General features: G+C 49.2%; 1 protein-coding gene across 1 annotated transcript in view; it reads left to right on the forward strand.

Moving 5' to 3' along the window:
- Window positions 1-1,455, forward strand: part of LOC129708971 (laminin subunit beta-3-like) — a 34,300-nt gene extending 32,845 nt beyond the window's left edge. Inside the window, 1 exon segment of the mRNA XM_055655076.1 lies at window positions 1,286-1,455. Within this exon segment, the coding sequence (XP_055511051.1) occupies window positions 1,286-1,425 (140 nt within the window). The 3' untranslated portion in view covers window positions 1,426-1,455.
- Window positions 1,456-17,504: the final 16,049 nt, after the last annotated feature.

Raw genomic sequence — 17,504 nt, forward strand, 5'->3', positions numbered from 1 at the left:
ACTCAGTGGGTCAGGCAGCATCTGTGGAGAACATGGATAGGTGACGTTTCACAGAGTGCTGGAGTAACTCAGCGGGTCAGGGAGCATCTGTGGAGAACATGGATAGGTGACGTTTCACAGAGTGCTGGAGTAACTCAGCGGGTCAGGGAGCATCTGTGGAGAACATGGATAGGTGACGTTTCACAGAGTGCTGGAGTAACTCAGCGGGTCAGGCAGCATCTGTGGAAGGACTGTGGCCCCTGGTTCCTGACACCGGGAACATGTTTCCCGACTCTAGCCTGTCCAATCCCTTAATAATCTTATATGTTTCAATGAGATATCCTCTCAACCTCCTAAACTCCAGAGTGTACAAGCCCAGCCGCTCCATTCTGTGGAGAACATGGATAGGTGACGTTTCACAGAGTGCTGGAGTAACTCAGTGGGTCAGGCAGCATCTGTGGAGCTAAGGAAATAGGCAACGTTTTGGGCCGAAACCCGTAAGGGTTTCGGCCCGAAACGTTGCCTATTTCCAGAAGGATTTCGGCCCGAAACGTTGCCTATTTCCTTAGCTCCACAGATGCTGCTGCACCATAACTCAGTGGGTCAGGCAGCATCTGTGGAAACATGGATAGGTGACGTTTCACAGAGTGCTGGAGTAATTCAGTGGGTCAGGCAGCATCTGTGGAGAACATGGATAGGTGACGTTTCACAGAGTGCTGGAGTAACTCAGCGGGTGCAGCAGCATCTGTGGAGAACATGGATGGGTGACGTTTCACAGAGTGCTGGAGTAACTCAGCGGGTGCAGCAGCATCTGTGGAGAACATGGATGGGTGACGTTTCACAGAGTGCTGGAGTAACTCAGCGGGTCAGGCAGCATCTGCGGAGAGCATGGATAGGTGACGTTTTGGGTGGGGACACTTCTACCGACTGCAAGTAGAGGGGAGGGAACTAGAGGTAAGAACAGGCCAGAACAACGCAGGGCCGGCAACAGATGACCAAGGAAGGGTGGAGCCCACAATGGTGCATTGTCTATCTTCAGTATGTACCAGCATGGATATATGACAGGTTTAGAGGGATGTGGACCAAACACAGGCTGGTGGGACTAGTGTGGGCTGGGACATGTGGGCCAGTGTGGGCAAGTTGGGCCGAAGGGCCTGTTTCCACACTGTGTCACTCTATGGCTCTATCTACGCACCAAGCTTCCAGGTGTGTAGTTTGCCCATTGGCGTGGCCGTCCCTGGCGGGTTGTGGTTCAGTCCGTGTTCTGGAGACTTTGCTGACCGTGTACGTGTGTGTTTTGTTTCAGCAACGGAACAGACGCTGGTGTCTGGGAACCGGCAGCTGGAGGCCAGGGCCGCCCAGCTAGAGGATTATCAGAATAAAGTCGTGGAGATCAAGGAGTACATCGAATCTCAAGCACGATATTACAGCCACTGCACCCCCTAAACACGCAGTGTACCCCCTAAACACGCACCCCACCCCCCCCACCCCCCCCCTCCATCCACCCCCCCCCCCCACCCACCCCACCCCCCAGCGTGCCCCACCCCCACCCCCCCCCCCCCCCCCACCCACCCCACCCCCCCCCCACCCCCCCTCCACCCCCTCTCCCCCCTCTCCACCCACCCCACCCCCTCCACCCCCCCCCCATCCACCCACCCCCCCCCATCCACCCCACCCCCTCTCCACCCCCCCCTCCATCCACCCACCCTCCCCCTCCATCCACCCCACCCCTCTCACCCCCCCCCATCCACCCCCCCACCCCCTCTCCACCCACCCCACCCCCTCACCAGCACTGGCTATTAGGTCTTCCTCATCCCTGAAGATCGAAGATGTCTTCCTCATCCCTGAAGATTAGCGAGATGGTCAGATGAGGCTCTGGATTAAGACCTTCTATTGGACGTTGCTACGACTGCGTTTGCAAACAACCTTGTCCCCACAAACAGAAGACAATTTCATCTTGAATATCTTTGTTCCCACTTACACTTTCCGACTTCTCACCAGAATGAGTTCAACGTTACTTTTGTAAAAGTTTTCTATTGGAGGTTGAATACTTCCGAATCTGTCCACGACACTGTGTTAAGTTATTATAATTCAATAAATGCAAAACTATTATCTGGTTCGTTTAATTTAGAGATACAGCGCGGAAACAGGCCCTTCGGCCCACCGAGCCCGTGCCGACCAGCGATCCCCGCACACTAACACTATCCTACACACACTTTTACACTTACTCCAAGCTAATTAACCTACAAACCTGCACGTCTCCGGAGTGTGGGAGGAAACCGAAGATCCCGGAGAAAACCCACGGGGCCCAAAACTGCTCACAATATTCCAAGTGTGGCCTGACCAGCGCCTTGTAGAGCCTCAGCATAACATCCCTGTTTTTGTATACAAGCCTTGAAAGAAATGCTCGCATAGAGTTTGCTTTCTTTACTACCGATTCCATCAATCAGACAAGCTTTGAAGCATTGCTCATTGGCAGATCAACAGTAAACATTAAACCCAGCGGGGATTTGACCGATTTGGAAATTCCACCCCCTGGAGAAAGTTGTTTACGGCAAGATTCGTTTAGTTTAGTTTAGAGATACAGCGCGGAAACAGGCCCTTCGGCCCACCGAGTCTGTGCTGACCAGCGATCCCCACACACTAACACTACCCCACACACACTGGGGACAATTTACATTTATTGTAGAGAGGAAAGGTTAGATCAGCCACGATAAAATGGTAGAGTAGACTTGATGGGCCGAATGGCCTAATCCTGCTCCCATGACTTATGAAGTATTAACATGCCATTTTGGTTTGGGACATGCTGCCCGACCCGCTGCTCCAACCCGCTGAGTTACTCCAGCACTCTGTGAAACGTCACCTATCCACGTTCTCCACAGATGCTGCCCAACCCGCTGAGTTACTCCAGCACTCTGTGAAACGTCACCTATCCATGTTCTCCACAGATGCTGCCTGACCCGCTGAGTTACTCCAGCTATAGTGTGTAAAACAGCAGCTGTAGTTCATTGTCCGACTATACACTAGCATTGTTGGGTGGGACAGTTAGAACCCCCCCAATGGTGGAAATGTCAAAAGCTAGAGTCATAGATTCAGAGATGATTGGAGCAAAGTTTAGAGGGGTTAGTATAGGAATGGTTTTGAGGGATTTGGGCCAAACGTGGATAAATGGCCACTAGCTCAGGGCATCTTGGTCAGCAGGGACAAATTGGGCCAAATGGCCTGTTTCTGTCCTGTGTGACAATGGCTCGATGATTCTATGAGACGTGCGGGACAAGTGGGGGTAGGGGTGGGGGGGGGTTTACCCAGAGGGTGGGGGGGGGGGTGCCTGGAACACGCTGCCAGGGGTGGGGGGTGGGGGGGAGGGGGGGGGGTGGGGGGGGGGGGGGTGGGGGTGGGGGTGGGGTGGGGGGGGGGTACGATAGTGGGGTTTGGGGTGGCTGTCAGGTGGGGGTGCATGATGATGCAGGGATATGGATCACATGCAGGCAGAGGAAATTAGTTGAATGGTGTCATGTCCAGCACAGACGTTGTGGGCCGAAGGGCCTTTTCCTGTGTTGTGTTCTAAAAGAGAGGGGGAGAGAGAGAGAGACGAGGGGAGAGGGAGAGAGGGAGAGGGAGAGGGAGAGGGAGGGAGGATTGAGATAGATGAGTGTGAGAGGGAAAATGAAAGAGAGAAGAATAGTGATAATGATAGGCAGAGAGAGAGAGAGAGAGAGAGCGAGACTTTATTGCGTTTCGGCCGTGATTCTCCTCCTCATTAACTGAGTTATTGTGACACGTGTAAACTCTCCCTCGTCACAAGACGGCTGACTAATTGTGAATCAGCAAGATGTGAATCCATCAGCCAGTCCCTGCTCGCTGCCTCTGGGAACGGTTGTGAGGGGACATTATTGGTCCTGACCCGATGAGCAAAGGGGGCAAAGAAACACAGAAACAGGACAATAGGTGCAGGAGTTGAGGCCATTCAGCCCCTCGAGCCAGCACCGCCATTCAATGTGATCACGGCTGATCATCCACAATCAGTTTCTCTCCCTCTCTCTATCAACTGGGAGAGAGCAGCGCGCCCACCTTTACCCTCCAGTACTTTAGAGATACAGCACGGAAATAGGCCCTTCGGCCCATCGAGTCTGCACCAACCAGCGATTGCCGCACGCTAACACCAGCCTACACACACTAGGGAGAGAGGGGGGGGGGGGGGATGGGAGAGGGGGGGGGGACAGAGAGGGGGGAGAGAGAGAGGGGGGGGAGGGGGGAGAGAGAGGGAGGGGGAGAGGGGGGAGAGGGAGAGAGAGGGGGGAGAGAGAGGGGGGGGGGAGAGAGAGGGGGGGGGAGGGAGAGGGGGGGAGAGAGAGGGTGGGAGAGGGGGTGGGGGGGGGGGGAGAGGGGGGAGAGGGGGTGGGGGGGGGAGAGGGGGGGGGTGGAAAGAGACTGACAGGGGTAGAGGGGGAGGGAGGGTGGGGGGGGGAGGGGGGAAAGGACTGAGGAGAAGAGACTGAGAGGGTAGAGGGGGGGGGGAGTGGAGAGGGAGGGGGGGGGGAAACAGATCCCCCATTGCTGTGGTGAGAGGCGGTGCGGGGAATCACAGCACAATACAGCTCGATACAACGGAGACCAGGCTGGAATGTGTGTGATTAGTCTCCCCCCCTCCCTGCCCACAGCTCCAAGTGTAACGACCCATCAGTGGATCTACTGAGCTATTAATGAGCTTTGACTGGGCGGAGGCCACATATTTTCAGGGCGATGTCTACATGTTTCTCTGGGTGTGTCGGCGATGAGTGCAAGGATTAACATGTAGTTAAAGGTCAGCCTCTCGCTCGTTACATTCTCGCTGAGACAGTCAGGAGCAACGCAGGGGTGGAACGTGTCGACCTGATGATGTGCCCGATATTATACCAACACGACCTTATTGACCCCCGGAGGGTGATCGATCTGTCGACAGTCGCGACACACAATCACTTGCACGGAAACTTGAATTAAAAATGAAAAGGCAAGCGACTGTTGTCTGGCGGTTGTTGTGTGCACTGGGCTTGTACACTCTGTGGAGTTTAGAAGGATGAGAGGGTTCATCTCATTGAAACATATAAAACTATTAAGGGTTTGGACACGCTAGAGGCAGGAAACATGTTCCCGATGTTGGGGGAGTCCAGAACCAGGGGCCACACAGTTTAAGAATAAGGGGTCGGCCATTTAGAACGGAGACGAGGAAACACTTTTTCTCACAGAGAGTGGTGAGTCTGTGGAATTCTCTGCCTCAGTGGAGGCCGGTTCTCTGGATGCTTTCGAGAGAGAGCTAGATAGGGCTCTTAAAGATAGAGGAGTCAGGGGATATGGGGAGAAGGCGGGAACGGGGAACTGATTGGGGATGATCAGCCATGATCACATTGAATGGTGGTGCTGGCTCGATGGGCCGAATGGCCTCTACTCCTGCACCTATTGTCTATTAACCAGAATGAACCAACACACAAACACAAACTTATCCCCTGGACAGAGGATCACAAGGAACTGCTTACACCGAATATTATAGTTTATTGTTACGTGTATCAAGGTAGACATAGAAACATAGAAACATAGAAACATAGAAATTAGGTGCAGGAGTAGAGGCCATTCGGCCCTTCGAGCCTGCACCGTCATTCAATATGATCATGGCTGATCATCCAACTCAGTATCCCGTACCTGCCTTCTCTCCATACCCCCTGATCCCCTTAGCCACAAGGGCCGCATCTAACTCCCTCTTAAATATAGCCAATGAACTGACCTCAACTACCCTCTGTGGCAGAGAGTTCCAGAGATTCACCACTCTCTGTGTGAAAAAAGTTCTTCTCATATCGGTTTTAAAGGATTTCCCCCTTATCCTTAAGCTGTGACCCCTTGTCCTGGACTTCCCTAACATCGGGAACAATCTTCCTGCATCTAGCCTGTCCAACCCCTTAAGAATTGTGTAAGTTTCTATAAGATCCCCTCTCAATCTCCTAAATTTTAGAGAGTATAAACCGAGTCTATCCAGTCTTTCTTCATAAGACAGTCCTGACATCCCAGGAATCAGTCTGGTGAACCGTCTCTGCACTCCCTCTATGGCAATAATGTCCTTCCTCAGATTTGGAGACCAAAACTGTACGCAATACTCCAGGTGTGGTAACAATAACAAAGACAGACACAAAATGTGGAGTAACTCAGCGGGACAGGCAGCGTCTCTGGAGAGAAGGAATGGGTGACGCTTTAGGTCAAGACCCTTCCTCGTGTGAACCAACATCTGCAGTTCCTTCCCATTCCTTCTCTCCAGCGCTGCTGACCAAAGATCTTTGCTGCTGCCTGTCCTGCGGAGTTACTCCAGCATTGTGTGTCTATCTTTGCTGTTTATTGTACCTTGATACATGTGGTCATACACTACACCGGGGGGTGGGGAAAACATAGAACTAGTGTGAACGTATGGATGGCACGGACTGGATGGGCCGAAGGGCCTGTTTCCGTGCTGTATCTCCAAAACTAAACCCTCAATAATGTACAAAACCCCATCTGTACAAGACGATATCATGAATATGGGATGTCAGGACTGTCTTATGAAGAAAGACTGGATAGACTTGGTTTATACTCTCTAGAATTTAGGAGATTGAGAGGTGATCTTATAGAAACTTACAAAATTCTTAAGGGGTTGGACAGGCTAGATGCAGGAAGATTGCTCCCGATGTTGGGGAAGTCCAGGACAAGGGGTCACAGCTTAAGGATAAGGGGGGAAATCCTTTAAAACCGAGATGAGAAGAACTTTTTTCACACAGAGAGTGGTGAATCTCTGGAACTCTCTGCCACAGAGGGTAGTCGAGGCCAGTTCATTGGCTGTATTTAAGAGGGAGTTAGATGTGGCCCTTGTGGCTAAGGGGATCAGGGGGTATGGAGAGAAGGCAGGTACGGGATACTGAGTTGGATGATCAGCCATGATCATATTGAATGGCGGTGCAGGCTCGAAGGGCCGAATGGCCTACTCCTGCACCTAATTTCTATGTTTCTATGTAATACATTGTCACTTGCGGGCGGAGCACCAAGGCAAATGCCTTGTATGTGAATACTTGGCCAATAAACGTATTCATTCATTAATTCTCTGTCCAGGGTGTATTTTGCACGGCCATGTAGCAGGGGGGGTTTAGTGGATCATTAACAACAAGCCAGTTTACAGCAACATAAATATGTCGGTGGCATTTGCCGAGCTGGAGACACAGTGAACTTTCACTCCCCTTATCAGCAACATTCTGTGGAAGACAAACATTGATTTGGAGCTGCCCGCAAGTCTCCAGTGATAGGAACACGGCAGTCTAACCTTTCCACAGTTCCCACAGTTTTGTTTAGAGATGCAGCGAGGAAACAGGCTCTTTGGCCGACCGAGTCCACACTGACCAGCGACCCCCGCACGCCCACTAACACTGACCTACACACACTGGGGGCAACTTACACTTCTGCCAATTAATCCACAAACCCGCACGTCTTTGGAGTGTGGGAGGAAACTGGAGCACCCGGAGAAAACCCACGCAGGTCACGGGGAGAACATGCAAACTCCGTACAGACAGCACCCGTAGTTGCTGTTCCAGCTTTCCTCATGTCCCACCACCACTCCCCGTTTGTTCTCCCGCAACTACACAACTCACTCATTCTGCCCCTGTATTCTACACTCTTACTCCACTATCAGCCCAAACTGACGGAAACAGAGAAACATAGAAAATAGGTGCAGGAGGAGGCCATTCGGCCCATCAAGCCAGCACCGCCATTCAATATGATCATGGCTGATCATCCAGAATCAGTACCCCGTTCCTGCTTTCTCCCCATATTCATTGATTCCGTTAGCACTTAGAGCTAAATCTAACTATCTCTTGAACACAATCCAGTGAATTGGCCTCCACTGCCTTCTGTGGCAGATCCCCAATCAGTACCCCGTTCCTGCCTTCTCCCCATATCCCCCGACTCCACTATTTTTAAGAGCCCTATCTAGCTCTCTTGAAAGCATCCAGAGAACCGGCCTCCACCGCTCTCTGAGGCAGAGAATTCCACAGAGTCACCACTCTCTGTGAGAAAAAAAGTGTTTCCTAGTCTGTGTTCTAAAGTCTAATGCTATTTATTGGGGAACAAAATACAACCATCTGTAAATATCGCTCATTTGCAGAAACGTGAGGTTGTGTCGAGCTGATTACACACACACACACACATTGTTTTATAAATCATTCGTCCCGTTTCCAAACATCTGAGAGATGATATGTGTCTCTCAGGGAATTTCCAAACTGTCTGGTGAAGAGGAGGTTGTCAGTGTGACCGGGACCAAACGTAAATGAAGCGCTGCTTTCACTTCTGTCTTCCCAATTCCAGGGATGGTTGACATTCCCGTGTGGAAGACAGTTGCGGCTGTGTCTGCCATTCATTGTTCTTCAAGGATCCTCGTCTGAATATCTGCACGGTGAACACTTGCTCCTCACAGCCCCGTCCTCATCATCAATGGCCGGACGGACGCTCATTGTCCAACCTCCTGGCCCAGGCCACTCGGCCCACTCTCCTCGGTCCACTCCTCTCCGTCCACTCCCCTTGACCCACTGCTCAGATGTCCCGATGGACCAGCATCATCACGTCCAGCGCAAGACCATTGGCTCTCAGCGACGCGGGCGGATAACTTTCGCTGCAAGACGTTGACTTTATGAATGAACATGAAGAAGAGCATGGCAAAGGACACGTAAATAATGATCATCGCTGACCAACTGACCAAGAGCCCGCCGGAATGTTTGACCAGTCTCCATGGCAACGCCTCATTAATAAATGTTCCGTTTAGAATCGTAACGGGCAAAAACATGAATGAAAATAAAGATTTAATTTAAAAAGAAAACAATGTAATCAGGACAAAAGATTCCATACTGGACGAATAAATAATTGAAGTTGGAGTAACTCAGTTACAGGACAGGCAGCATCTCTGGAGAGAAGGAATGGGTGACGTTTCGGGTCGAGACTCTTGTTCAGGCTCAGTCTTGATCCGAAACGTCACCCATTCCTTCTCTCCAGAGATGCTGCCTGTCCCACTTAGGAAACCTGAACGGAAACCTCTGGAGACTTTGCGCCCCACCCAAGGTTTCCGTGCAGTTCCCGGAGGTTTTTGGCAGTCTCCCTACCTGCTTCCACTACCTGCAACCTCCACTACCTGCAACCTCCGGGAACCGCACGGAAACCTTGGGTGGGGCTCAAAGTCTCCAGAAGTTTCCGTTCAGGTTTCCTAAGTGGGACAGGGGCATAACATTACTTCAGCTTGGTTTGTGTGTGTGTGTGTGTGTGTGTGTGTGTGTGTGTGTGTGTGTGTGTGTGTGTGTGTGTGTGTGTGTGTGTGTGTGTGTGTGTGTGTGTGTGTGTGTGTGTGTGTGTGTGTGTGTGTGTGTGTTCTGCTGCGTGTGTGTGTACCTTCGGCTTAAACCAGCATCTGCAGTTCCTTCCTCCACTAATAAATATTTGATTAAACTCTTTAAATGTGGCTCTATTTATTCTAAGATTAGCTGTTCTCAGCTTCCTGCTCTAGATTCTGACATCATTAGATACACAGCTTCAATAAAAGCACAATATAACAAAGCAGAACTGTGGATGATGGTTTATACCCAAGATACAAGACCCTCATATCCATGTTCTCCACAGATGCTGCCTGACCCACTCAGTTATGGTGCAGCAGCATCTATGGAGCTAAGGAAATAGGCAACGTTTCGGGCCGAAATCCTTCTGGAAATAGGCAACGTTTTGGGCCGAAACCCTTATGGGTTTCGGCCCGAAACGTTGCCTATTTCCTTAGCTCCATAGATGCTGCCTGACCCGCTGAGTTACTCCAGCACTCTGTGAAACGTCACCTATCCATGTTCTCCACAGATGCTGCCTGACCCGCTGAGTTACTCCAGCACTCTGTATCTTTGTTTTGTACGTCAGTATCCGCATGCCTCCATAATATTTCCTCTCTGGCTATTAAAGTCCCAGGGCTGGGTTTAGAATCTTATATCAGCTGTGACCTCACATGGAAGTCACTGGTTTCATGCCTCAAAGCCCCAGCAGCCAGTGAGCCGGAGACACTGGGAGTTAGACTGGTTTTCACTCAGTGACTACAGTGCCCTTACGGTGACATCACTGCAAATATTGATCCAGGATTAAAGTTTAAACAAGATGCTTTTTTTAAATGGAAAAGTCAAATTGTCACAAAGTTAAATTGTGAACGATTTTACAGGAATCTGAGGGGTAACTTTTTCACACAGAGGGTGGTGGGTGTATGGAACGAGCTGCCGGAGGAGGTAGTTGAGGCTGGGACTATCCCAACATTTAAGAAACAGTTAGACAGGTACATGGATAGGACAGGTTTGGAGGGATAAGGACCAAACGCAGGCAGGTGGTCTAGTGTAGCTGGGACATTGTTGGCCAGTGAGGGCTAGATGGGCTGAAGGGCCTGTTTCCACACTGTATCAATCTATGACTCTAAAACATTCAATTAATTAAAAACCAAATAGTAATATTCGCCTCAATTATTTTCTGATGTCATTGGAGCCAGAGACCCGGGCGGCTGTGCGGAGAATTCATTGTCAGATGGGTAAACTTAGCAGGAGAGGAACTAACGGTCATGTTACACGTTACACATCACTAAAAACTGTTGTTGGAAGAGGAAGTGAAAAGCTAACTCTTCACACAAGGCGTTTGTTCCTCAGTGTGAAAACCAGTTTAGTTTATTTGAGAAGGAACTGCAGATGCTGGAAAATCGAAGGTGCAGCGGGTGCAGCAGCATCTATGGAGCGAAGGAAATAGGCAACGTTTCCAGCATTGTTTAGTTTAGAGATACAGCGCAGAAACAGGCCCTTCGGCCCACCGTGCCGTGCCGACCAGCGATCCCCACACACTAACACTATCCTACACACACTGGGGACAATTTACATTTACAATTAACCTACAAACCTGCACGTCTTCGGAGCGTGAGAGGAAACCAAAGATCCTGGAGAAAACCCACGCGGTTACGGGGAGAACGTGCAAACTCCGTACAGACAGCAGCCGTATTCAGGATCGAACCCAGGTCTCTGGCGCTGGGAGGCAGCAGCTCTACCCGCTGCACCACCGTGCCGTCCAGATAAGACCTGGCTCAGAATCGTTGGGGAGGCCATTCGGCCTGTCAGTCTGTACTAGCTGGAGTTGAAATATTCAGATGTCTTGGTCTCTACAATACCCAGATACTCCTGCAGAACATGATGGAGCCCGCCTGCACTACACCCCCTCAAACTGTGTCAACCACTTACTGTGCAAGACAAAGGACAAAGGACATTTATTTGTAGGACATATATAAGAAAGGTACAGCATGGAATCAGGCCCTTCGCCATGCTGATCCACATTCATTCTACAGTTTATGATCCTTTCTCATTCACTCCTTACATACCAGCGGCAATTTACAAAGGCCAAATAACTTACAAACATGCAAACTCCACATAGATAGCACCCGAGGTTGGGATGGAACCCAGGTCTCTGGCGCTGTGAGGCTGCAGATGCCTCATCCATGCTGGTTAAGATGCCCATGTCGAAATGTTGCGATAGTCCCTGCATCAACTAGTTCCTCTGGCAGCTTGTTCCATAAAAGTTGCCCCTCAGATTCCCAGTAAATCATTTCTCCTCTCACTTTATAAACTATGTCCTCTGGTTCATGATTCCCCTACTCTGGGTGAAAGACTGCCCATTCACCCGATCTATTCCTCTCATGATTTTTGTACACCTCTATAAGATCACCCCTCATCCTCCTGCGCTCCAAGGAATAGAGTCCTAGCCTGCCCCAACCTCTCCCTGTAGCTCAGGCCCTCGATTCCTGGCAACATTCTTGTAAATCTTCTCTGCACTCTTTCCAGCTGAATGACATCCTCCAGAGAGTAGGGTGACCAAAACAGAACACAATACTCGATAGACAGCCTCACCAGAGTTGTGAATCTGTGGAATTCCCTGCCACAGAAGGCAGTGGAGGCCAATTCACTAGATGTTTTCAAAAGAGAGTTAGATTTAGCTCTCTCTGGGAGAAAAAGGGCTAACGGGATGAAGGGAGATGGGGAGAAAGCAGGAACGGGGTACTGATTGTGAATGATCAGCCATGATCGCATTGAATGGTGGTGCTAGCTCGAAGGGCTGAATGGCCTACTCTTGCACAATAGACAATAGGCGCAGGAGTAGGCCATTCAATGTGATCATGGCTGATCATCCCCAATCAGTACCCCACTCCTCCCCATGAGATTCCCTCTCATCCTTCTAAACTCCAGAGTGTACAAGCCCAGCCGCTCCATTCTCTCAGCACCTATTTTCTATGTTTCACCAGCGTCTTGTACAATGTCCAGCAGTGATGAGCATGTTGATGTCCAAAGGCAACAAAGAACTAAGATGGTGGTGACCACAGCTGCCACAATCTGCTGCTCCTTGATGTTTGGTCTGTGTTGGTTTGACTGTGTCGTCTATGTAAATCCCACAAAGATCATTTTAGCGAGAGGAACTCATTAACATCACATTCGGTTCCTGCAAACACTGTTGTGTATTTCTCTCTGTGGCTGGGATATGTGGATGTGTTTGTCGTGGGGCTGTGGTGATGTCCAAGGCCATGAGACGTTGGAGGTGTCGGGGGAAGCGCTGTGGAGCACAAGGCCCACTCCGATCACGAGCATCACGCACGCCGCTCCACAGTGTATTCCTTACTAATCTACGCACTCTCAACGACAAAGTGGACGAACTGCAACTCCTGCGCTGGTCAAACAAGGACTTCTCTCCAGCCGCTGCCCTGTGCTGTGCTTGACCGAGACCTGTCTGTGCGAGTCGACCCTGGACAAAACGCTGCAACGGGCTGGCTTCCACCTACACAGAGCGGACCGCCAAGTGGACGCAGCGGGGAAATCTAGAGGCGGTGGAATGGGCATCGTTGAATTCCTCGTACATTTACATACTTCGCTAATAAATGTATTCCGATTCTGAGATTGGAAATGTCTTCAGAAAACTTTCCCCGCGTAAGCGATGAGATGGCACCAGATTGTTGAGCGTTGGTCACAGCTCCATCCTTTGTTTAATAGAAACATCCACTATTTACACTACGCATAGACAAATACACCAGGAAACACCAGCAGAGAAATCGAATAAAAAGGCCCAGACACCTTCAGCAGCAGCAGGAGCAAGATGGGTGGGTGAAAACTAACTCGTGTGTTGAAGTGGTTACAGGAAACAGAGAGAGATCACTTCACTGGATAGATGTATAGAAAATTATGCATTGGGCAGAGATATGGCAGACAGTCACAACCTTTCTCCTAGGATGGAAAAAGATCTCTGCGAGCTCTTGATGGTAAGTCCGCAGGCCGCGTTTGGAGTGATCTCAACTCCGATGTAAGTCCAAGCCCTGCGGTGGGGCCCAAGGTCAGTCCGAGGAGGCCACCAGCTCCATCGATGGTAGGCTGCAGAGTGGCCGGAGGATGCGATCCAAAGAAACTGAAAAAAATGTTTCCCCCTCCCCCCCCCCCCACATAAAACAAACATAAAACAAACCGGAGAACATTTAGACAAACTTTTAACACACACTAAAAATTAAAAAAAGAGGAAAAAACAGATAGACTGTTGGCGGGGCTGCCAATCGCGCAGCACCCCTGGTGGTCTATAAGTGATGTTGTTATGTTCGGCACAGACATGGTGGGCCAAAGGGCCTGTTCGTGTTCTGTACTCTTCTACCTTCTATGTTCTAGATTAAATGTTTAAGAATTGTGGCAGGGGTTTTAGGAATTCCTCACAATAACCTCCCATTTCTTGCACCTCTTCACACCCGTGGGGATTAAATTCTACAACCAATTTCCCGTCCAACTGACCAGATCTACCCTTGGACACAAGGAACTGCAGGTGTTGGATTCTCCAGAAAAAGACAAAGTGCTGGAGGAACTCAGCAGGTCAGGCAGGATCTGCGGAGGGAATGGATAGAAGATGTTTCGGGTGGGGTCCCAGCCTCAGACTCAGAACTTTAGATCTACAACCTTCTCATCCTCAGCCACACTAAATCATATCATCATCGGCAAAGTCATATCATCATCGGCAAAGTCATATCATCATCGGCAAAGTCATATCATCATCTGCAAACTCATTTCATCATCTGCAAAGTCATATCATCATCTGCAAAGTCATATCATCATCTGCAAACTCATATCATCATCGGCAAAGTCATATCATCATCAGCAAACAATGGCCCGCACGTCGACCAAATTAGTAACATCACAAATAACAGCAGAATAATTACTGAAGGTAGACAAAAATGCTGGTGAAATTCAACGGGTGAGGCAGCATCTATGGAGCGAAGGAATAGGAAACGTTACCTATTTCCTTCGTTCCATACATGCTGCCTCACCCGCTGAGTTTCTCCAGCATTTTTGTCTACCTTCGATTTTCCAGCATCTGCAGTTCCTTCTTCAACATAATAATGACTGAACCCGGTCACACCACACTGGTCATAAAAAGTGTGTTTTTCCCCCAAAACGCTTCCACTTTGATCACACACAGTTGGCAGACAGATAATTCAAGAGTTTATACCTCGACACCACATCCTTTACCTAACAGAGTCAGGGCAGGGTGAAGTTTCATAACCTCAGCACAGATATTGTTTAAACAATGATCACGTGATCTTAGTTTACCGAAAAATAAACCACGCACTGTTCTCACCGTTTTCATTTGCGAACAATCGCCCATAGAATCAGTTCACAAGTGATAGGAGCAGAATTAGGCCATTCGGCCCATCAAGTCTACTCCATCATTCAATCATGGCTGATCTACCTCTCCCTACCAACCCCATTCTCCTGCCTTCTCCCCATCACCTCCGACACCCGTACTAATGAAGAATCTATCTATCTCTGCCTTAAAAATATCCACTGACTTGTGGCCTCCGCAGCCGTCTGTGGCAAAGAATTCCACTGATTCGCCGCCCTCTGAAGGAGAGAGAGAGGTGTAGAGAGAGAAGAGAGAGAAAAAGAGAGAGAAAAAGGGAGAGAAAAAGGGAGAGCGTGTGGCAGGTGTCAGCTGATGTGACTCCGGCAACTGAACAAGTAAAACCACTTTAGAAGCCGCCTCTGATGCAGTAAAGTGAATATTTCAAGGGATGAATAGCCCCAGTAGTTTGTTTATTTGTGTTTATGGTCACGTGTGACATGGTACACTGAAACACTTTGTGTTGCGTGTTAACCACTCACCAGAAAGACAACACATGATTACAATCGAGCTGCCCACTGTGTACAGATACAGGATAAAGGGAATAGCGTTTGGTGCAAGGTAAAGTCAGCAAAGTCCGATTAAGGATAGTTCGAGGGTCACCAATGAGGTAGATAGTAGTTCAGGACCGCTCTCTGGTTGGTGAGAGGACGGTTCAGTTGCCTGATAACAGCCGGGAAGAAACTGTCCCTGAATCTGGAGGTGTGTGTGTGTGTGTGTGTGTGTGTGTGTGTGTGTCTGTGTCTGTGTCTGTGTGTGTGTCTGTGTGTGTGTGTGTGTGTGTGTGTCTGTGTCTGTGTCTGTGTCTGTGTGTGTGTGTGTGTGTGCGCGCGTTCGTTTTCACACTTCTGTACCTCTTGCCCGATGGGAGAGGGGAGACGAGGGAGTGACCATTCGGCGGCGCCAACTCGGTAAGGGGGGGAGGAGGGGGTTGAAGGGTTGTTGAGGGCACTTTTTTTTAAATTTAATTTTATTTTTTATTAGAAGTACAGTACAGTAATACACACCACATGTTGTTGAACCACTTCGTTTTTTGAGCGTTTTTTAAGAAAGATAGTTAAAGAAAGTAAGGAAAGTGAAAAAGAATCATGAAGGTGCAGGAAAGTGTTGGGAAAAGAAAGCCCCTTAGGGAAGAAGTTAGGGAAGGAAGTAAAGAAAGGAAATAGACCATAGAAAAGAAAGAAAAAACAAAAAGAGAAACAATCGCTGTATTATAACACAAAACTCCGCAAAGAGGGATATGCCAACTGGATTTTTTTTTTACGGTTGGTATTTTTGTTTGTTTTTGTGGGAGGATATATAATTTTACTTTTTTTCTTCACACAGAGGGCGGAAGGTGCCTGGAACGCGCTGCCAGGGGTGGTGGCTGAGGCAGATGCGGTAGTGTGTGTTTAAGAGGCTTTTGGATAGGGGGGTGGATATGCAGGGACTGGAGGGATATGGATCACTTGCAGACAGAGGGGATTAGTTTAACTTGGCATCATGTCCAGCACAGACATTGTGGGCCGAAGGGCCTGTTCCTGTACTATATTCTATTGTTCTGCACATTGTATCTTAAATGTAAAGTCCATCTATCTGTATTAGATCTCAAGGCATTGGAGCAGAATTAGGCCATTCGGCCCATCAAGTCTACTTCAATCATGGCTGATCTACCTCTCCCTCCTAACCCATCCTCCTGTCTTCTCCCCATAACCTCTGACACCCGCACCAATCAAGAATCTATCCACCTCGGCCTTAAATATATCCACTGATGTCTGTGGCAAAGAATTCCACAGATTCACCACCCTCCGACTAAAGAAATTCCTCCTCATCTCCTTCCTATAAGAAAGTCCTTTAATTCTGAGGCTGTGCCCTCTGGTCCTAGACTCTCCCATGAGTGGAATCATCCTCTCCACATCCACTCTATCCAAGTCTTGTTCCCAGGACAAGACAAGTTTGGCCAAGTTAAGTCTAATCCAGAGGAGTTTGATGGTTACACCAATCACTGACAATAAATAGTTTCTTCTAAATAGTTTTATTATGGCGTGAGATTAAATACAAAAATTGTAAAATGCAGCTGAAAATATTAAAGCATGGCAGACACAAAATGCTGGAGTAACTCAGCGGGTCAGGCAGCATCTATGGAGAGAAGGGTCTCGACCAGAAACGTCACCCATTCCCTTCTCTCCGTAGATGCTGCCTGACCAGCTGAGTTACTCCAGCATTTTGTGTCTACTTTCAATTTTAACCAGCATCTGCAGTTCTTTCTCAAACATCAATGTATGTGTAGCTTAAATTCCTGTCATTATATAACCAAAGTATAATTAAAAACATGATTGTCAATAATTAAAATTCTCTGAAGGGCCTTTTATCAAAAATCACCATTGTTTCCTGACCTGCCGAATATTTCCAGAATGTTCAGCTTTTATTTTCAGAGATATCCTTTGGGCCAGATTGTTATTGGGCAGAAGATGTCTTGGCTGCTGGGCCACAGGGTAGCTGCAAGTAGCGAGACAGGGAGACAGGGAGACAGGGAGACCCTTCAGGCAGTGACAGGGCAAGGTTGTCTGTCCACAGGGCAGTGTTGATGGGGAGAAGGGGCAGAGGCAGTAATGGCTCCCTTGTGCAAACACCTAGAAGTCAACTGCTCAAAGCCAGCACGGTTAAAGCCCTGTCCCACGGTACGAATTCATTCGAAGAGTTCTCCCGAGTTTGCCCCGATTCCAACTCGGAGATTTACAGTAATGGCCACTCGTCGGTACTCGGGGCTCTCGTGGACATTTTTCATCGTGTTGAAAAATCTTCACCAGTCTTCC

Source organism: Leucoraja erinacea, chromosome 24, assembly GCF_028641065.1.
Source record: "Leucoraja erinacea ecotype New England chromosome 24, Leri_hhj_1, whole genome shotgun sequence".
In the NCBI taxonomy this organism is placed as follows: Eukaryota; Metazoa; Chordata; class Chondrichthyes; order Rajiformes; family Rajidae; genus Leucoraja; species Leucoraja erinaceus.